Raw genomic sequence first — 22,405 nt, 5'->3', positions numbered from 1 at the left:
GACGGCGGTGGGGCGCCCTGGCTGGACGCCCAGCCAGCGGTGGTGGCGCCAGCTGCAGACGCCGCCACCAGTAGGCTGGCGCCTGGGCTGGACGCCACAGCCACGGTATTCAAGGCGCCGCAGCCGTGGCTGTGGCGTTTATTCAAGGCGCCGCAGCCGTGGCTGTGGCGTTTATTCAAGGCGCCGCAGCCGTGGCTGTGGCGTCCAGCCCAGGCGCCAGCCCACTGGTGGCGGCGTCTGCAGTTGGCGCCACCACTGCTGGCTGGGCGTCCAGCCAAGGCGCCCCCCCCCTTTTTTATATATATTTGTTTTAAAATATTGTTTTTAATTTTTTTTTTTTTGTGTAATATATTTTTGAATTGTTTTTATATTTTGTTGTTTATTTTTATAAATTTTTTCAATTTCGTTGTATTTTTTCTATGTTTATATTTTGTTTACAATTATTTGTATGTTTTTAGTTTATTTGATTTGGGAGTGGTAGCTATTTTTCGTATAAATTTTTGTATGTTTATATATTTTAAAATTTTATGTAGAATTCACTGGGTCGTCATGGTGCGGGGAAGAATATAGAGCTTCTTAGTAGAAGCTATTCAGTGGAGAGGTCGGGGCATAGACATGTCATATCCCGTGGTATTTCGGCCTCAGCTCGTAGAGAACGGATCCACCGTCGGGATGAGGATGAGGATGACGATGACGATGATGATGCTGAGGAGGGTGACCAGGAGGAGGAGCAGGAGGAGGGCGCAGATGAGGATGAGGATGTGGACGATGGCAGTGGACCGTATGATGATTACGGTCCATTCAGTCAGAGGGTTGATGACATGTACGAGACACATATGGTGGAGGTGCGTAAGGGTAGGGGTGGTAGGTTTGTTAGTAGATCTGGCACATCATCTGCGTCCACTGTATCTGGGGCAAGCAGGAAACGGTCGAGGGCCGGTAATGATTCTTGGGTTGTTAGGAGTGAGGTGCCCGGTGGGCCTGTTGACGGGAGTGTGATTCCTAGCTTTCTAGGACACATAGATGCCCGTATTTGGGAGGACCAGGAGAGGCCTTCAGTTAAGGGGTTGTTGAAATGTCATACCCGGGAAAAGACTTGTAGCTTTTTGCGTACATGGGCTGAGGCCTGGCCGGCGGAGAGCGAGATGTTCGAGCGACTGGAGGGCACTGGGGTGAATCACGTTCCTGCCACCATGCACGATAAGATTGACAGTACGTTGATCACGGCTTTCATTGAGCGATGGCAGCCGGATACAAACTCTTTCCACCTTCCGTTCGGTGAGATGACGATCATGTTACATGACGTCGAGGCCATTCTGGGGATTTGTGTTGAGGGTAAACGACTTTGTGCTGTGGCTGATGCGGATCAGGCAGATTTGCTGGCGGAGTTGTTGGCGGTGGACAGGGCTGCACTGTACACCGAGGCGCTAGGTGTTTGGGAACACGGAGGTGTGAAGATCGCATCCGTGTTGCAGCGGTGTTTGTACCCCAGTGCACGTAGGACGCACGACGCACAGCTGAGTGCTTATGTTTTTCTACTCCTCGGATGTACCTTGTTTCCGGATAAGAGCGGCGGAAACAAGATCAGGCCACGCGACATAGTAGAGGCGTGTGACCCCGACAGTGTAGGCCAGTTTTCCTGGGGATCGGCTACGTTGGCGTATTTGTATCGCCAACTAGGATTTGCGAGTCGGGCTGACGCGGCAGGTATCACTGGGTGTCTGACTCTATTGCAGACCTGGATATACGAGTACTTTCCTGCATTGCGACCACATCGTGACCCAGTTCCTATTGATGAGGGGATGCCGCGTGCTTGTGCGTGGAGTCCGCGCTCGGAGAAGAAGTCCGTTGACCGCCTCCGATCGATACGGTTATTGCTGGACAGGCTGTCCCCCTTAGAGGTAACGTTTATAAATTGTTTCTACATTTTATTATTTGCACATATTATATTCATGTTATTAAATTTTATATGTTGTTATTGTACAGGTGAACTGGATGCCTTTTGGCCCGAACCCTAGTGTTAGGGTACCCAGGACCCTGTACACGGGACTCATTCAGTATCGTGAGATCGTCGAGGCGTACATGCCCCAGCGTTGTCTTCGCCATCTTGGATTTGTCCAAGTTGTCCCTCCTCCCCCGGCATGCCCGATGAAGGCGGTCCGACCTGCATCGTCGAGGGACTACGTCGTGCAATGGCCGGATATCATGACCGGGACGTGGGACCAGTTTCCGATGGTGGCCCGCTTATGGACTGCGGAGTTGCAGCGGCCGCCCTCTGGGGTTTCTCCCATGTGTGACCATTACTACATGGAATGGTTCAACCGGTATTCGCACCCGAGGTTGATCGCAGATCTCGACCACAGCGATGATGATTATATGCCACCGCCTACTGCCACGGAAGCGGTATGTCTTTTATTATATTTATCGTTGTCTTTTAATTAAGTTTTATATGTTGTTATTGTATTTCATATTCTGTTTTTTGTTGTATGCAGTGGATGGGAAAGATAATGCAGGACGTACAGAAACTCTCTCTTGAGAAGGACAGCATGAGTGCAACAGGGAGAGCTGTTGTTGATAGTCTGGAACAGACCCTTGCGCAGTGGGAGTCGTCGTCGAGGAGGGATTACTGATGGTTTTGTCATTTTATTTATAGAGCATTATGTTGGACATTATGTTGTAAGATTGTAACATTTTAGATTGTTCTTTTAGCTTCCAACTTAAACATATTATTAGTGCTGTTTTTAAATTTTGATATAACCGTTCGTGGATCCGCGCAACTTACCCATGCAACATATAGAATGCAGTAAGCAATACAATATAAAATATTAATGTTCTCATTAAAAGAGCAACGTACAAATAAGATTACAAATAAAGAATGTAAACATGAAAAACTAAAATGCAGCTAGGGTGTTCCATTCGTGGATCCGGTCATGATATAGCGCATCCCAACCGTCTCCACCATATTCCTGCATCAATTATATATTACAATAAATACATTTAACGGATAATACATTTAATTTCTATATTTACAGAGAATTAACACAAAAAAAAGCATAATTATATATAATCAAACTTAATTTTTATAAAAACCTATTTCGAATTTTCAAATTTAATTTAAAAAAAACCCATTTCGAATTTTTTTAAAAAATCATTTTCGATTTTTTTTTTTAAAAAAATAAATAAAAAACAACAACAAAATCAAAAAAGAAAAAAAAAAATTAATTTATAAGGGTGGCGTCTGCCAGGGCTGCCACAGCCACTGGACTGGCGCCTGGCAGGGCCGCCTCACCCAGTGGAGTGGCGCCTGGCCAGGACGCCAGTCCGGTGGTCTGGGCGTCTGGGCTGGACGCCACTCTGGTGGTTCTGGCGTCTGGCTTGGACGTTCAGGCTACGGTTTGGGCGTCCATGCTAGGCGCCGGAGCCACTCCGACGGTAAACCGTGAATTTTAACGGTGACTTACCTCGTTTTCCGTCGACGACGACGTACCTCCGGCGTCCCCCGCATCTCCGGCCTGCCCTCCAGTCTCCCCCGGCGAGCCAGTACGGCTCCACATTTTTTACACCGAGATTAATTCAATTTTAGAAAATGGGCATAATGGTCAAACCATATCATATTTGTGGGCTTTATATGGTAAATTGCGGGCGATGTTTAGCGTTTCACAAATTTTTTTAGTGGGTCTGACGCGTGTGGGGCCCACTTCAGTTACTGTTCATCACCAAAAATGCTCAAGTTTTGAGATTTTTAATAAATTCTCATGAGCTTTTTTTTCCCATTTTCCCTTTTCCTCACCATTGTAAGCCTTGAGTATTTTTTTTCCTCACAAAAAATGCTCATGAGCAAATAAAAAACTCACCATTGCTAGTGCTCTAGTCTCATTTAATTTTAAGCGGTCTCCAAAACACGTGTTAAAACGTTTATATCTCAATTTTCATATGCGTAAAAATTATAAATAGTTGATATTAATTAAATTTATAATGAGACGAATTAAACAAAATCCCACATGACTATATTTTCTTTGGTAGAACAACGGAAATTTATGGTCAAATATATTAAAGTTTGACCCACATTTTAGCAATAGGGCAAACAAATAGGGACGTAGGAAGTATATAGTACAGTCAACCCGTGGCTCAACTCAGCAGTCAACAGGCCTACACGGCTCAGTATGGGCAGCTATACACTCCCACCGAATTGGGCTCCGCGTTTTCTTCCATGAATCTTGCAAATACGGACAATGGATGGTATATGGACTCAGGTGCTACCTCGCATATGACTCATAATTCAGGTACTCTCATGCCCCTATTTAATTTAAGCACTAATAATAATATTTTAGTCGGTAATGGTCACCACATTCCAATAACAGGTATGGTCATACTACTCTCCCAAACAACAAGTTAGCCCTTCGTGATGTTTTTTTAGCCCCTCAAATCATTAATAACTTAATTTCTGTAACACCCCGTATTTTTGAAATGTATTTTCTAATTAATTAATTAATTATTATTTTCTAAAAAGGGTATTTTAGTAAATTATTTTACTATTTGAATTTTAGAGCCAAAATAATATTTGAATTTTGGCGCCAAAAGTATTCTAAAACTTAATTATTATTTTTGGATTTTGGATAAGATTTATTATCCATTTATTTTATTTTAAAAACCGGATTATTTATATATATTTCGAAAATTTTAATTAAGCAAAGATTATATTTTAACTATTCAAATTAGGAGGTCCAAAAATTCATACTAATTGGCTATTAATTTTAGATTTTCCTAGTGTGGAAATCTGATTTTCTTAGTTAATTTATTTAGTGAATAATTGGTATTCTATTAATTAATTATTTTGTACAATATATATTATTTACACAATTATTTTTAATCCCTTAAAACTAGCAAAATAATTCCCTAAATACTACATAAGGGGTTCGAAAATTTTGAGCTATGGAAGCTCAAAATTTTCGGCCACCTTGGTTGGATTTTGGGTGATTTATTTTGGTAAATTGTATTTTTAATTATCTCCCTTAAATCTATTATTTTTCCTTAATTTTTATTTCCCATCTCCTAAATATTTGATCATCTTATTCCCTACCTTATTTCATCGTTGATTATTCCCCAAGCAAGATCTTTTGCCATATTATTTTTCATGACAACACACTTTCCTTAAATTAATTATTTCTTAGTCACCTTAATATTAAAATTTCCATAATTCTTTAACTCTCTTCTCCAAGTAATTTCCTTAATTCTTTTTATCATAATTCTTCCTACATTCTCCTACCATAATTCTTGCATGAGTTAGCCTATAAATACCCCTTGATTCATGGCTAAACACTCACACCAAATTCTCTAATTCTCTCTTAATTTCTCTCAATTTCTCTTCTCTTTTTCTCACCTTTTCTTGCACCAACCACCACCGATCACCACCCTTTGCCACTGCCCCCTACCGCCAACCACAGCCACGACAGCCACCAGCTACCGCCCTTTGCCGCCACCTCTCTTCTCCTTTTTCCTTGGTTTTCTACCTTTTCTTCTTCTCTTCTCTTATTTATTTAACTATTATTATTATGGGGGATTTATAAAAATTATTATGAGTAGTTTTAATTAAATAAATTAGATTTTTATTCAATTTTATGAAAAATAATTTATAAGATTCATGTACATATAGTGGGGGGTTTTTAATTTAATTGGTGTGATTATTTGTTAACCTTATATTAATTAAGGTTATGTTTAAATGTAGGGTGTGTTTGATCAAAGTTCTTGAAGTTCTTTTGTGTGCACTAAGCAAGGATCAAAGGTACGTTTAGGTGGCTAGATACCTTTGAAGGTGATTGGTTTGAATAATATGTTTTTAAATGATGATTGAATTAAGTTAAATTGAAATATGATTTATGAAATAAAAACATGTTTAAATAATTGATTTTGATAAATAAATTAGAGGATTGATTTTTATATCATATTTTTAATGATTAAAATTATTTATCATGTTTAAAGGATTTGATTTTGAAAGCATGTGAAATTAAATAAAAAGGAGTTTTGAATTAAATTGAAATTATTAAATTAAAAAGGATTTATTGAATTATTGTTATTAAAGCTTTACAAGCATGTTGATAGTAATCCCACTATGCGAATTTGATTGATAATATTGGACTTTTCATGACCGAGTCTTTCCTCAAAAATAGCCTTGCAATATAAGGAGACTAGCTTGGGGGGTGTGCACGCTTAGGTGAGGAATTGGATTTTAAAAGAGGAATTGATTATTAATTAAGTATTTGAAATATTGGATTATTGGAATTGGTTTTGGAATAATGAGTTTGGAATTATTGGATTAATTATTGAAATTGGTTTTAAAAGCATGTTTGCAAATAAATTGAGTTTACTTATCTTGCACTTATCGTACTTAGCATATTTTACTAACCCGTATTTCCTATTTGTTTTGGTTCGCCCTGCTTACCATAAGCAGTGTTGACTATTTTCAGGTGGAGTCAATAATTGAGCATATGGGAGTCCCGGGATGTTCTTCACTTAGAATTAGGAATGTTGGTCTTTGTTTTATTATGAGCACTCATGACAATAGTTTCTATTTGATCAAGAAAGAGTTTGAGTTTTCGCTGCAAAGTATTGGTTTTGCTTAGTAGTTTTGGTAGTATTTCCGTATAATTATACATATTATACTATGTCTATCTCTATGGTATAATTATACATATTATACATATTATGGTATAATTATACATATTATACATATTATGGTATAATTATACATATTATACATATTATACATATAATCTCTATGGTAATACGCCTAAGTCTATCTCTATGGTATAATTATACATATTATACTAGTATTTCCGTAGAGGGATATTTGAGGGTGTTACAATTTCAGTTCTCAAATTCACTTCTGACAATTTATTTTCTATTAAATTTGACCCTTATGATTTTTCTGTGAAGGACCTTCGAACGGGGAGAATAGTAACGAGGTTTAATAGTTCGAGAGACCTTTACCCAGTCACCAACACTCCACCATCAACATGTCTTGCATCAACTCTTATGGTCACATCTCCAACCACTTGACATAGCCGTTTGGGACACCCCGGAGCTAGTTTTTTAAGTTTTCTTAGGAGCAACAATTTTATTGACTATAATAAGGAGTACGACTCCAATTTTTGCAATGCTTGTTAATTAGGGAAACATGTTAGACAACCTTTTTATGATTCTACTAGTCATACTTCTTGTGCCTTTGATATTATTCATGCAGATTCGTGGACTTCTCCTATTCGGAGCATTAATGGTCGTAAATTTATTTAGTATTTATTGATGATTTTACTCACTTTGTTTGGACCATTCCCATTGCATATAAGTCTCAAGCCTTTCCAACCTTTGTTAATTTTCGAAATTATGTGCAAGCCCAATTTGAAAGACCTATAAAAGCCTTCCAAAGTGATCACATACGTGAATTTAATAATGAACCCTTCAAAAAAAAAAAATGTTTAGAGAATGGTATGGTTTTTAGGTTTTTATGCCTCACACATCATCTCAAAATGAAAAGGCAGAGCGCATGATCTGCACTATAAACAATGTCAAACGCACACTTCTCTTTTATGCCTCTCTTTCACCCAATTTTTGATAATATAAGAAGTATAAACTTATACAGATACCACCCTTGCTATTTGCCAAAGTTAGCCATGGGACGATGTATGCTGGGGGGCGGAGGGGCCCACTTATTTCGTGTCGTGTTCACCTGTAATGTTCTAAGCCTTGGAGCCAATGTAGTAACAATGATGTGTGTACGGTGTACCTCTCGAGACATAATGGGTCTTATGCCGATGTGATCACACTAATGTTTACTTAATATGATGAAATGTTAAAACACACAATCTCGCCACACCAAAAATTTTACTCGTTATAAAAAAAATTGAAAATTGAAGATCAAAGTTATTTAACTTTAGCCGTTCTTTATATTTCTAAATCTTTAAAATGAAGAAAATATTCAAATTTAGGGAAATGTAGTTCATAGGAAATTCACAAGTGAAAGGGCCGATGGTTCACCAAAAGATGAAAATTGTTACCTAATGATTTTATTACTTCCTGAATGTTCTCACCATATGTACAACTGTAAATATAACTAACATACGAAGTATATAAGAAGAATACAGGAAATATACTTGTAGACAAAATTTTTTTCTTGGCTACTAGTAAGAAGGTACATAATGAATAAAAGAATGCTTGGCTACTAGTAAATTTTTTCTTGGCCAAAATTTCTTCAAACACAAACAATTCTCATCTACCTAAGATAATTATGCATGTATGGCATACTTTTCTACAACGCAGCGCAACATCTATGACATCAAACAGAGTTTAATGAACATGTTATGTTTCCAAAGAGGCTGCATTGTTGGCATTGCTATCTTCTTCATTGGGTGGCGGTAGACTTGAAGTGGCAGCCTTTGACAATGAAGTACGAGATGATGGTTTTACACTATTTGGTGGTGCAGGAATAAACTCTCTATACACCTTCTCCCTGTTTTCTCGCCACCAATCTTCAGCTTGTGTCGCTACATACAATTTTTTGCTACAAAATATGAACAAGTTAAAAGAGAGTGAATGAGACAATTATAAAAGGAATCAAGCTCTAATGTGTAAGTACGTACAAATGTACAATAAGCTAATGATCAATGGAATATTGATCTTTGGAAGAGGTATTACCTGAATCTGACTCGCTTGAAGATTTTAGTACCATTAGGAAGTTCTAAATAAGTTATATAAACCCCACGTTCAATTTGCTCTGTACGTTCATCTGATCCCTCATTCCTTGATGTACTAGATAGTTTTGAAGCTGCAATATTGTTGCCATGATTAGGTGTAAGCTCCGTAGTAGGTGAAAGTGATTGATTAGGCTCCTGAACTCCTCCATTTTCTTCAGACCTTTCGTTAGCTGAAGATTCTGCTTCATTAGATAAAGGATGTTCACTAGCCTCTTGGGCCCCATCTTCTGAATCATGCTTAGTAGTTGTATCAGTTGTATCAGATGACGAAGGTGTTTGAATAGGATCTTGTTTTACACTATAATCTTGGACCTCATCTTTTGAATCATGTCTAGTAGCTGTTTCGGTCGTATCAGATGATGGAGATGTTTGATTAAAATCTTGGTTTACACTAGAATCTTGGTTTACACTAAAATCTTGGACCCCATTTTCAGAATCTTGGCTAGTAGTTGTTTCGGTTGTATCATGTGATGAAGGTACTTGATCAGAATCCTGCATTACACTAGAATATTGAACCCCATCTTCTAAATTATATCTAGGAGTTTCAGTTGTATCAGTAGACAAAGGTGTTAGATTAGAATCCTGCATTGCACTTTCACCAGATCCTGGTAGGTCTCCCAGTATAGTGGGGTTTAAAGATAAATTCTTGAGCGACGAAGATATTTGATCAGAATCCTCGATTGCACTTTCACCGGATGCTGGTAGGTCGTTTAAAGACATAATCTTGGGTGGTGATATTTTATCAGAATCCTGGACTGTACTTGCACTTTTGTCATCGACCTGATTGCCTTCACTTTGTTGGCTCTGCTGCTCAAGTTGTGCTTCTACTGGAAAGGTAGTGGATGCTTCATTTTGAACCTGTTGGTTCTGCTGATGCGGCTGTAGGTCTACCGGCAAGGAAGTTTGAGGAGTGGGTGCTTTATTTTCACTCTGTTGGCTTTTCTGTTGCAGCTGTAGTTCTACTGGTATGGTAGTTTGAGAACTAGATGCTTCAGTTTCATTTGTTTGTAGGAAGGCTAATATTTGGGTTCGCATGGCCCGCAGGTTTTCACTTTGGCTGGCTTCACTAGGCATCTTTTCAACAATATCTTTCAACTAGATGAACATAGAAATTGCCAAGAACCACTCACTGAATATTAAATTTTTAGAGCAAAGGACTAGTCGATATATTTTCCAATACAATGAAAGACATGAATAGCCTGAACACATACCTGAACAGAAAAGGATTCAACAGCTTTCCTTGCATATTTCCATTTGGAAGATTGGTCAGTGGCGAGCAAGGAAGCTTCTCTAGCGCTGTTCTGTAATTTTTGAATCTCGTCGTCTTGGTAGTCACACTTTTGCTTTAGAGTTTTAATCTGATATGAAATGAAAGCAGAACAAAATCTAAGTAACTTAACCATGACCAAAATGTAAGATTAGCAGGTCTCAAAATTAGTATGAGTAAACAATACATGGTTCTGAAGCTTTGAGACTTCTTGACTTAAAAGTTCATTTGACTTCTTGAGACTATCAAGGATGCCTCTAGAAATTACAGGAGTTCCAGATCGAGGAGGACTAGGTCTCCTTGTATATGGTGAAGATGGTCGTGCAGGTAGACTACTAGGAACCGGAGGTGCTGGAGGAGGTGTTGGTGTAGAAGGCCTCAAAGCACTTTGAAGAGCACTTAAAGAACTAGGAAAAGCAACATCTTTAAGCTGCTGAAATGTTGGCACTTGTGAGGCTCGAACCATAGAGAAAGAATCTAATTTTCCTCCATACCTTTGACTCTTGACCTCAAGGTATTTCACCGGTTCAGTAGTGGGGCTCAACAAAAGCTTTGAAGACCTTGATTCAGGTCTCTCGGTCCTTTCCTTGGTGCCATCCATTGAACGTCGAGGAGCAGAAGTAGGCCTTTTGTTGAAAAATGAGGCATTTCCAGAGGCAGTAGCCCTAAGTTTACTATAACAAGCATCACAAACACGATGTGGCTTGCTCGGTGTAGGAGCAAGAGCTGCTCTAACGGCCTTTTTAGAACTACATGCATGACAATGTACAAGACCACAATTATAGCAGTTGTGCCTTTTTCTTGTAAAACCAAATGCTTGCCGACACCCTGAGCAAACAGATTGATCAGCTCCAGAAACCCACTTATGGATGCATATTACAGCAGTCAAATTTGAGCCGCATGCTACACTTTTCACAAGCCTCTCTCTCAGTGCCTCAACCATTGTTGGGAACTTGCGGTCTTCTACATCTCCATGCCCAAGTCTTCCGTTTGCACCTTTTCCCCAAGTGTATACCTCACTTCTTGAAGTCAGGACTGCGACATGATGTGCCCCACATGAAATTTCCTCTACATACTCGCCTATTAATTTGTCTTGAACTAAACTAGGTGATTTCCCATCGGCTTGTGGATTTCCAAGTTGACCGTGTGATGGGCTGCCCATGGTGAAAACATGGCCTGATGTTGTAAGAGCAACTGTAAAATTATGTCCGCACGCTATCTGGTTAAAGCTGTAATCAATGAGTGCGGATACACACGTTGGAAGCAAGTATGCGTCTTTATTTCCTTGACCCAAGCGAAATTTGTCACCATCTCCCCAAGTGAACAATTTTCTGGAAGAAATGGAACTACCAGAAGTAGAAGGACTCATAACCTCCACAATAGCTGCAGTATGCCAAACTCCACATGCAACCTTAACTGTTTTTAACCCACTTAATAGTTGAACCTCTTTTGGGTAAGAAACACTTTCTCGTTCTCCATGGCCTAAAACTCCAAAAGATCCATCGCCAAATGTGAAGAGCTTCCCATTAGAAGTAGTCAATGCTGAATGCCAAGTCCCACAAGCAATGGAAATAACCTGAAGACCTTCTAAAGGACCAGAAATTCTTTTTGGAATCCAATGGCAAGCATCAGTGCCTTGGCCTAAAAGTCCAGCATGATGAATACCGTCACCCCATGTAAATACATCACCTGATGTTGACACTGCACATGAGTGGTACTCCCCACAGGCAACAAAGTCTACAGTAGTGACTGCAAGAAATTCAACAAGATGAGGTCGAGTGAAATCTCTTTCGATTCCATGACCAAGTCTTCCTCCAGATTCTTCACCCCAGGTGAATACCTCACCTTGTTTAGTCACTAGAGCAACATGTGAAACCCCACAAGCAATTTGTTGAACATCAAGAACTACATTGGATTCCAATGGTTTTGGAGTTAAAACATCAACCTTTGTCGAATTTGGGTTTCCAGATCCATCTGTTAAACCTCCATCAGACCATAGTTCACCCCATACATACATATCTCCTAATGACTCAATGTCATCTGGTCCCGAACCTTGACTTGAACAACTTGGTGTGCTAGAGATACTAAGTCGAAAACCATCTGCACTAAGTCGAAAACCTTCTCCTGTGCCTCCTCTTAGTTGCATATTTGCTTGCTCAGACCCAACATCTGAACTCAAAGGACCCAAATCAAGAGACGGCCTACTACGTACACTTGAAGCAGCCTCTAAAACAGGACGACCATGTTGAGAATATTCACCCTCATTTAACTGAAAACAATAGAGCAAGCTAATCAATCATATTGCTTTAAACTAGTTGATATTTCGAGTAATAAGAACCACAACAGAATCTTACACTAATTTTCCATGCCATAATAATAAAAGAAAGAAAAGAATTAAAAATGTTTACAGCTAGTTAAAATACTTAAATTTTATGAAAATATAGCCAAACTCACATCAGATATCTCACTTCTTGTGCGTCTATTTCGCTGCTGACCAATTAAAGCCTTTAGTCCCGCGAGCCAAACTTCTGCCTCAACTTTATCTTTACAAATCTATCACAGAATAGAAGTGATCAGCATGAGAAAAACAGCACAAATAACTCAACTGTGTTAAATTAAATTTGAATAAGGTAAAAAAAAAAAAAAAAAAAAAAAAACAGTACAAATCTGAGTGCAACTAACCACGTCAAGAGATCTGTCACCGTGATTGTATATAAGCGAAAATGATAAGTAATCTTTTTCAGGACGCAGAAATCTACGAAACACAGCCTACAAGAAAGATTTTGGAAACTAATATAGGAATTTAATCATATCTGAAACTTCATAGAATGAATGATAATGTACAAAATTGAATGTAGAAAAGGTTTAGTAGCCCTTTCTATTTGGTGGTTTATCTCACAGTTCTTTGTCCTTGGATGATTTTTGAGACAACAGATAACTTCAAATTCCTTTCTTCTCCATGTGATAACCAAATCAAAGTTGTTTCATCCTGCAAATTTTGCATCAATAATTAGCTCTTACATTTACCAAAAAAACACTCACAACTCACATGATCAATAATTAGCTCTGATGGTTCTTAAGAATACAAATAACTTCATATTTCTTTCTTCTCTACATGATAATCAAATTAGAGTCATTTCATCTTGTGAGTTAAAGTCATTTCTTCATAGAAAATCATACTATGTCAATAACTTTGTAACATACCAATTTAAATGGGAATGTAATTATACTAAATGGAAATGTATCCACATATTAAAAAGCAAACTCGAGTCACTAATCAAAATAGCTAGAAAACCAGGGGGAAAAGTAGAATAGGCACCGCAGAAAGTCTGAATGGACAAAACTTGGGCTTCCCCTTCCTGCTGTACTTGATGAAATGAGTACCTTTTTTCAAAATAATTAGTGCCTACACAAGTTGAAACAAATAGATCATATGGTTGAAATATATTATAAGAGAACTAATCACCTCAATTCTTTAAAAACTTACAATTAGATTATGAATAAAGTCATTATTGTTCAGATAATGGGATTTATACTACAACATGTACTAAGGAAAAATATCAACCACAGTTTGAAGATGGGAACTATGTTAAACTCCAATTATGTTATGTGTTTCTCTTCCCCTTCTCATGCATCCTGATTTCATGTATAATCCTCTATGTAAAACTCTGTGTTTGGGGTGATGTCCATTGATAACCACAATCTTTAGGTGGGTGCCTCTGCATTTAGTTCAATTTTATCACAATTCACTTTAACATCCAACTAACTTAATTTACTATTGATTCTACAATACCATAGATTAATCTAGATGCAATTTTTATGCTATGTAGTTTGTGTATATATATTTTTATATAAATTAATCATTTATGCAAATACTATTATATAATTTCTGGCCTACAAAGATAGAATAATGTCCTATAATGATGCATTATATGATCATCATACTTGTAAAAAAACATATTTGTGGCAAATTAACCAAAGAACACCCCACAAAAAGCATAAACCCCAAACTAATACACAAACATGGTTCAGCTTGGTTATAAAATCTCTATTATGCATCCAGATGGAAAAAGTAGTTGGTAATGAACAAAACTTATCAAATAATAACCAGATACAGTACACCCGGGTGCATATAAGAATTTTGAAAGTTATTCGAGTTCAACTTGTCGACCTCAATATCCCGAGATCGAGTCACCCAATTAACACAAATAAAACAATAATCAATGGAAAAAGAAAAGAGTATTACTTGGTCAATATCACGGTCAGAATGGCCATAATTAACAAGATCTGCCATTCCATCTGAAATAATTTTTGGAAACACAGCAACCCTGCTTTTGCTTCTCTAACTGCATCTGCTCCTTCTCCCTCTTTATCTTCATAGATGTTATTTTCTTTCTTTTTTTCCGCCTCTCATTAAAATTATTATCAATTTATAGAATAAATTCAATAAATTGCAAATTAATATTGCTAGATTAAATTGGTCAAATTTCAATAATTCTATGGACTATTAATGATAAATTTATTTTAAAATCTGGGTTAGAGAAAATTTCATGGTGGAAGTAATTTTATTTTAATTTGAAGAGGAGAAAATGAATTAATTAGAGAAAGAAGAGTGAGAAATTGTGTGTAAGACATGAATTTAGAACCCATTTTTGTAGCTTCGGCGATTTTGGCGCACTTGCATGGCTATGTTTTTTTACTTCCACACAACCTCAACAAATCTTTTCTTAAAATGAAATTTTTTTTTTTTTTTTCCTTCATCAATATTTATTTGGGTGTTTTTCTTATGTGCTTTCAGGCATTTATACGAAGTAATTGTATTTTTTAATCGTCAAATGAGAATACAAAAAAATTTGCCAAAAAAAAAAAAAAAAATGTAAAGTCTATCATGAAAAAAGAATGACTAAAAATGAAGCTATAAATGACCTTTTAAGATGATATTTATTAATTAAAAAATACTTATTAAAAAATGGAGGAAGAATGCCTGTCAAAAAGAATGCACAACAAAATTTGGATTATTTAATTCTCCAATACTTTTGAGAATGGAATATGTTACAATTGAACGTAAAAATGCACAATCAATGGGACTCGGGTGAGGAAGAAGACAAATCGCCACGACACCACACCAAAGTTGTGGGTTCGATATTAACCAGGCTTATGAGGTTCCCCCACCCTCTATAATGGGCAGCGCCGTACCCCAGGTGAAAATGTTCATCAGTCAATAGGGTCCTTATTTCTCTTGAAAATGTATTCTATATCCTGCATTACTTCCCAAGGCAATGGCCGCTCAACTGTCAGAAAGGCATCAATGTCTTCTCTAAGCTGATCAACCGAAGTTGCACCAATGATCGAACTTGTCACTAATGGATGATCTCTGACAAAGCCAAGAGCTAGCTGCACAGGAGACAGACCATGTTTTTTGGCCAGCTCAACATACTTGGCAGTTACCACCTGAAATTGGAGATGCAACATATGATCTTATTATCGCTGGGACATGCAACAAGGATCCTTTGGACATATATTCAAATATTTCATGGAAATATAAAGCATAGACTTCCATAAGTAAAAGAAACATAATCAAGGAAGCATCTTATTAACGGTGCTTCAGTGACTACCTGACTGTATGACGAGCAAGAAATAAGATGAATATACATCATATGTAGATTTGTTTGTTTTAGATAAGCTACTTACATACCTTTGCATAGGGGTTAATATATCGTTCCATATAACCAGGGAAAAGATTCAGCCTTCCTTTCTTAGCAGCAACACAATCAGGATCCAAATATTTTCCAGTGAGATTTCCACCAGCCAAAGGAGAGTAGGCAAGTAGACCAATGTTATAATTGTTTGGATGACAAACTTCAACAAGGTCAGCTGCAAGCATTTTTGGTTGCATTCAGTTAGCTTAAGGATAAACTGAAGTATGTTACTATAACTCTATTATTCAAGTCTGACTCTCGATACTCTGACTCATATGTGAAATCAGTATCTGAACTTAATACTCAGTTGGCCACAACTCGATACTCTGACTCAGATGTGAAGCCAGTATCTGAAACTTCGCTACTTAGTTGGCCACAAACCACACAAAGTGAAAATTTTCAAAAATATTCATATATTAAAGAGGGGCCGGGGTGGGGGAGGGGGGGGGTGTTGGCAAAAGGTTATGTGATGCTCACAAAATTAACTAGGGTGTATAATCTGGTGATACAGAGTTATAGGTTAAGGGAGTAGTTAACAAGTTAACCTTAAACATTTTTCACATAATTTGCAGACAACTAATGTGAAATGCCATATAGAAATGTCTTATATTTTGGGAATAGTTTCATGATTGTCGACTCACTGTCTCGTGTCTCCAATATTTATGAAGTTAAACATGTCAAATGACACTCAATTACGTACTCAAATATAGTTGTAGCAGGGTTGAACTGGCATAAAGAATATAATATTAGATGTAGATGCTCATAATCACAAATTTTATAAAAAGGCCAAAGCAACAAACAAGAGTGAAGAGCCCCAAGGCCCAAGGGTCAATAATGATGTTGCTTGCCTACTGATAGGCACGAAGGCTAAAACTTCAAATAAAGATGTGACAGACATATATATATTCCATGTTACCAAATGTGGACTGGAAGGAAGCAAAAAGCAAGTTCATATTAGACATCACTACTATAACTTAATAACAAGAGCATACTTAAATAACATGCACAAATGATGAGTCCCCCTCTGAAAGTAAAACCCAAAAAAGCAGGCAAAAGTTACAGAAAATGAAGATAAAAATGGTAAACTTGCCTTCAAACCGACATCGAGTGAGTAGATTGTAGCAGTTTTGAATGCTAACGATCTTTGGAAGTCCTCCAACTTTTTCTGCACGGACAAACTCCATAACACCATAACAAGTTTCATTCGAGATTCCAATGTATCTCACCTACATGTGTACGTGACAGTGTGTTAATGCACCAAAACAACAACAATAAAGCAGAAAATAGCAACAAAAAAAAACAATAAAATAACTTACATGACTAAGATGCATGCCAACAAGGAAATTTCACACCAGAATTTTGGTACACAAGATAATAAACTATTACTACAACAAAACGGGGACAATAAAGTGGGTGGTCCTTGGAAGTTATGAAATGGAGGCAAAAGGGATCAATTAAGCAAAAATAAGACAGGAGAAGTTCCAGTTGAAATGATGGGTGAGCCGTGAATTGAGTACATGCTTCAATTGACATGGTTTCTAAGAGAGGGAGTAGCACATGGGCCTTGCCATGGTTTCTCTGCATACTACAAACAATTAAAAAAATTCTTGAAATGAAGGGAGTATCATTCTCATAGATATAATACACTACTTAATATTGATGATATTTCTCCTTCCTCTTAGGCAAAAATAATAAACGGAATTCTTCATTATAAAAATTAAAAAAAAAAAAAAAAAAAAAAAAAAATGAATTATAAAAAAACTTTAAAGGTAAAATCTTCTCTTGAGACATAATACTACTTTTAGAAATTAGAAATCAAGAAATGGTGGCTAGTGAAATTGAATAACTTGTGAGTTGTGACCAATAGCCAATTTTACAAACTTGATCCTCATTTTAGACAAGCCAAAACACCATGTCACTACAAAATTTCATGTATTTAAGCAGTTATCCATATCCAACACTCACCCTGATATACTATGTAGCAAACATAAAACTTCTTCAAAGCTAACTTTTATAGAGTCTACATTTTTAAATCTGACAAAAGAATCCATGCACCTGATTGGAATTAGTTGGTTGTTTATTGATTTATAAGAGAGAATCAATCAATTCAGTGTTTAAAGCTACAGACTACACATGAGGAAAGCAGCAGACCACATGCATTTTAAACCTCTGAGAGCATAAATACATGCATTTTTTGAAAACAATTCCTTATGTTTACCCATATTTTCTTTTTAATTTCTAGGCTGGGTTAGGGCAGGACCTCAAGGAAAATTAGAACGTCTGCAAGATGCAATGACCCTCTTATGCTTCCTATAAGTTGTTTGTACCTTTCCTTCATCAATAACTTCTTGCAAGGCCTTAAGTTGCTCCTCAAATGGCACACCTTCCCTCCATTTGTTGTAATCATAATAAAAATCACCAAACAATGCAACATAGCGATCTGGCCTGACAAATAAGTATCACTTCTTCACTTTCTAAGTAACAAGAGGCAAATTTTAAAATTCAAAACAGGGGAAAATGAAAAATTGATGCTACTTGGTTCTTGAGAAAAACAAAAAAAGTGCACCGAGTATTATCTCACCAATGAATTTGTAATAAATCAATATAGTCAGTGTTGAGCCTCTTAAGGCTTTTCTCCACACTTTCTTTTATATTAGCAGCATCAACACGCAATACCTCTGCATTGTCACGGATATAACTGACACGCTCTGAATAACCACATACTTTTGTTGCTATAATAACCTGAAGATACAAATGAATCAAAGTTATGAGATTCAGCAATCCAAAATAACAACCCAAATAATTATACTAAGTACAGAAGATTATTTTTGGAGATTGGATTCTAAAGATGAACTTTACAGAACTTTGAACATTCAAGACCATCTTTCTCAAGTCAGTCATGGAACTGTAAGCATACCTTATTACGAGGCTGAGACTTCAACCAGCTACCAATATAAAGATCAGTTCTACCTTGTGTTTCCTTCTTCATTGGGATCGGATACTGTACAACAATTGCCAAAAATTCAACGAGCTAAACAATGACATAGGTTGCACATATGCAGAAGAGGAATGTCACATGTTTGTGAGACTGTAACATTATAATAATAATCTCAAAACTTTATATCGCCCTTAATAGCGTCTAAAAGCAGATTGAGAGTTAAAAAAACCGTTACACGCAAATTACAATAGTAGACGACCTTAAATTAAAAAAGTCAAATAAATCAAGACTATAAATGCTGGTGAAAGGTATTGCTTGCTGATGAAACTTTCACCTTGATTTGTATGGTACTTTTATTTTAAAGTAGACACAAAAGAAGGACAATACAGAAAGGCATGGGGTCCTTACAGCTTCTGCAGTATCCAAGATGTTGATTCCCTGATCAAATGCATAACTAAGTATATAGTGAGCTTCTTTCTCTGTATTTTGTTCTCCAAATGTCATCTGGGAACAGTTGCAATGGTGAACTTTTGTTTAAAAAAAAAATGCAAACAATACAGAACAGAACTGAAAATTCTAGAGTAAGCATTGAATGCAGCTCATACACAAGATTGGTTAGCAAGTAAAACAGTAAGAATATCCATCCCAAATGAAAAATAACAAATCAAGAGTAAGATAACATAAAATGAAACACTTGAGTGATCTTCAACATATTTGTTCACCTGCACTTTAACCAAGTTAAATCAAGAACAAAAGGAGTAGACAAAAAGGTTTTAAAAAGAATAATTTCTCTTGGGTCAATTTAAGGCTAATATAAACTCTGTACATTTATAGTTGATGATTAGAGCCGGACCCCCCTAAGAAACTTTACCGGCGAAGGCCACCCGAGTGGGGTTTATGAAGAAAATCCTCCAATGAATGATAAACCCCTAAACCTGAATACCTGATTCATGCCCAAAAACCTACTTCATGGACTTTAAAACAAACATTCACGGGAAGGTTTATATTATGGAGATTATAAGAAAATGGATAAATGAGGTGATGATATGATATGGAGCAGAATAGTTTTAAATCACTACACAGCTAAAGTTCATTTGTTGTTAATAATTGACAATGGTAATTATGCTCTACATGTACTAAGAATTATATCAAACAGTTGTACCTCACAACTTTTTATGCACAACCCTTTGAGTTATAGAAGGGCAACTAGGTGGAAACATTATGCTTACACAAACCAATAAAAGGGATTTCAACCAATCCAAATTCCATCAATTACAACTAAGATTATTTTTTGGCAAGTTTAATCATTTGGAAAAAGAAAAAACACAAAAACTAGGACCTAAGTTTGAATAGTTGACTAGCTTTTAGGATATATAAATTATAAAAGCATAAATTGCCTCCAAAGCTAAGTTATCAATACTGACAACAAACCACTAGCAACCTTGACACCCTCCAGCACCATCCAACTCATCGCCAAAGCCACCTGATTACATCAACATCCTCTCACATCCCCTACAATACTCCACAGAGCACAGCCACCACATTTAGGCCACGGGACGCCAAGTTTAACCACTGCCACTCTATACCATCAAATGACCTACAAGACCCACTACCTTCACCAAGCACAGATTGACAAACCCCTTCACTCACCCTGCAGAGACTATTGCGCACACCTCCTGCCCCCTCTCATACCACTATAGACATCTCATGTATTTGGAAGACAGGACTTAGGATACACCATATAACTATGTAAGCAACTTCAAGACAGGACTTAGGATATACCCTCTCATACCAAATTTATGTTTATTTTAATACGACCAACATTGTCAAATTTTTTATTCCAATTTCTAATACCCATGTTGGCAGCCATGTACAAAACCAAACTAAGAATTGGCCATGTCTTGTACTAATTCCCCTTCATTAAAAATTACTTTTGTTTTTAGTCTTTCCACATTTTCCATTAGCACTAATTATTTACATACCACATGAGTTAAAATAGTTATAAATTAGAGAGTCTAATAACATACAAGCTCAGCAAGGTTTCATCCTAAAACTAATTAGAAATAGGTGGAGTAGCTCACCATCTTATACTTCGTATGTTAGTCATACTCGTTTCCCTTGTTCAACAAAAGACAATTAGTCTCAATTCACATTTGGGTTACTCTCTCCACAATTAGTTTAAAATTAGCCTAATTCCGTATTTTGGACTCTTCAACAACAATAAAACACCCTCTCTTAATCTCAAATTAGCCTAATTCCGTATTTTGGACTCTTCAACAACAATAAAACACCCTCTCCTTTCCTTACCTGCCCTAGCTAACACATTGTTAATGAACCACGTAAACCGTTCTCGTTTGTTGGTTCCTCACCCATAAGGCATTGTTAGTGAACCACGTAAACCTATGCATTCCGGTTTGTTGGTTTCCTACGCCATCCATGAGAACCTAGAAATACAATCTAATTTTGACTAAACAACTAACCGTACTAGAGGTGTCAAAACTACATCCGACTTGATCCGATCCGAAATCAACCCGAAAATTATCACGATTCAGATTGCGACTCACTTGGACACAATAACTAATCACTTAGCTTGACTCAACTTTAAAAATTGACCCAACCTCACAGAACCCGATCCATAAGACATTGCTAATTATGGACAACTATTATGACACTGCATTGATCAAAATGATTTAAGAGAGAGAAGAATATACAGTGCCGAGGGTGATTTCACTAATGAGAAGATCGGAGTCGCCAAGTTGATTGAACTGCAAAGAGGTTTTCTGGGTTTCTCCAAGCTTAGCTTCAATGGCGAAATTTGCAGCATTGTTTCTCGTCCTACTAAAATGCGGCGAAAAGGGGCGGCGCGTGAAGTTGAAGCGAGTGGAATTGCCATTGTTTATGAGGAAAGTGGCGGAGATGGTAGTGATAGTGGTAGTGGTAGTGGTTAGAGTGACAGACGCCATAGCTTATTTGGATGTTCCTGTCTTCTTGGACAAGCTCCATGTGGCAGTTTTTGTTTAGTAATCATTTTTATATTATTTGTAACGGTTAAATATTTCCTACTCAAATTTTATGTCAAATAGTTGCAAATAATATAAGAGAATGTATTGGGTGTGGAGTGCCGCACTTGACTGATATATTTCACTTGTTGGCTAATATGTTTCATGTGTTGGCTAATATGTTTTATTTGTTGGTTGATATGACTTTTGTGTTGGCTAATACTCCCTCCGTCCCATAATACTTGAGACGTTGGGATGGACATGTAGTTTAAGGAAAATTAAAAGTGGGTTCATTTTAAAACATTTGTTTATTATATAAATGATTCTCTTTTGTATTTTTACATTGTAAGAAAACAAAAGGTGGAGGAGGTGGGGTAGTGAGGAGAGTGAAAATATAGGATTTAATTGTATTTTGGGGTTTGTGGTCCTAAAGAGAGTATAGGAAAATATTTTTTTATTAGTGATCTCATTCCATATTTTTGTAACGTGTCAAGTATTTTGGGATGGACGAAAATGGTAACTTTGTCAAATATTATGGGATGGAGGGAGTATATTTCTTTTGTTGGCTGATATGTTTTTTTTTTTTTAATTTTTGATATGTTCCTTTTGTTGGTTGATATGTTTCTTTAGTTGGCTGATTTCTTTATTTTGTTGGCTGATTTCTTTATTTTGTTGGCTGATATGTATATTTTAATTGTTGGTTTATATGTTTCATTTTGTTGGTTGACATATTTATTTTGTTGGCTTACATGTTG

General features: G+C 36.9%; 2 protein-coding genes across 3 annotated transcripts; both read right to left on the bottom strand.

The window, feature by feature from the left end:
- Positions 1-8,082: 8,082 nt before the first annotated feature.
- On the bottom strand, positions 8,083-14,308 carry LOC110717556. The gene is made up of 9 exons (XM_021896289.1): positions 14,261-14,308; positions 13,334-13,420; positions 12,914-13,003; positions 12,697-12,783; positions 12,469-12,567; positions 10,202-12,283; positions 9,959-10,090; positions 8,689-9,842; positions 8,083-8,554 (listed from the first exon to the last, which is right to left on the bottom strand). Exons 1-9 carry the CDS (start codon positions 14,306-14,308, stop codon positions 8,353-8,355), a joined length of 3,981 nt encoding a protein of 1,326 aa, XP_021751981.1. The 3' UTR covers positions 8,083-8,352.
- LOC110717790 (protein tas-like) lies at positions 14,236-21,699 on the bottom strand. 2 transcript variants are annotated; one of them, XM_021896553.1, is made up of 8 exons: positions 21,363-21,699; positions 19,060-19,155; positions 18,631-18,714; positions 18,295-18,455; positions 18,041-18,158; positions 16,804-16,939; positions 15,710-15,888; positions 14,236-15,465 (listed from the first exon to the last, which is right to left on the bottom strand). In XM_021896553.1, the coding sequence occupies exons 1-8, from the start codon at positions 21,612-21,614 to the stop codon at positions 15,229-15,231; spliced, it is 1,263 nt and encodes a 420-aa protein (XP_021752245.1). In that variant the 5' UTR covers positions 21,615-21,699; the 3' UTR covers positions 14,236-15,228. The 2 variants fall into 2 exon arrangements, with proteins under 2 accessions (XP_021752245.1, XP_021752247.1); XM_021896555.1 differs by lacking the exon at positions 21,363-21,699 and adding an exon at positions 19,523-20,527.
- Positions 21,700-22,405: the final 706 nt, after the last annotated feature.

The sequence above is a fragment of the Chenopodium quinoa genome, unplaced genomic scaffold (genome assembly GCF_001683475.1).
Source record: "Chenopodium quinoa cultivar QQ74 unplaced genomic scaffold, ASM168347v1, whole genome shotgun sequence".
NCBI classification, from domain to species: domain Eukaryota; kingdom Viridiplantae; phylum Streptophyta; class Magnoliopsida; order Caryophyllales; family Amaranthaceae; genus Chenopodium; species Chenopodium quinoa.
This window is presented reverse-complemented; position numbering and strand designations above follow the sequence as displayed.

Coding starts and splice junctions, on each gene's coding strand:
- LOC110717556 (XM_021896289.1), bottom strand. CDS start 14,308: ATGGCAGATCTTGTTAATTATGGCCATTCTGACCGTGATATTGACCAA. Junction 12,284..12,468: donor CAAGAAGTGAGATATCTGAT/GTGAGTTTGGCT, acceptor TATTGTTTTCAG/TTAAATGAGGGTGAATATTC. Junction 10,091..10,201: donor TCTCAAAGCTTCAGAACCAT/GTATTGTTTACT, acceptor AAAACTCTAAAG/CAAAAGTGTGACTACCAAGA.
- LOC110717790 (XM_021896553.1), bottom strand. CDS start 21,614: ATGGCGTCTGTCACTCTAACCACTACCACTACCACTATCACTACCATC. Junction 19,156..21,362: donor GTGAAATCACCCTCGGCACT/GTATATTCTTCT, acceptor AACTGTTCCCAG/ATGACATTTGGAGAACAAAA. Junction 16,940..18,040: donor AAGTTATTGATGAAGGAAAG/GTACAAACAACT, acceptor GTACACATGTAG/GTGAGATACATTGGAATCTC.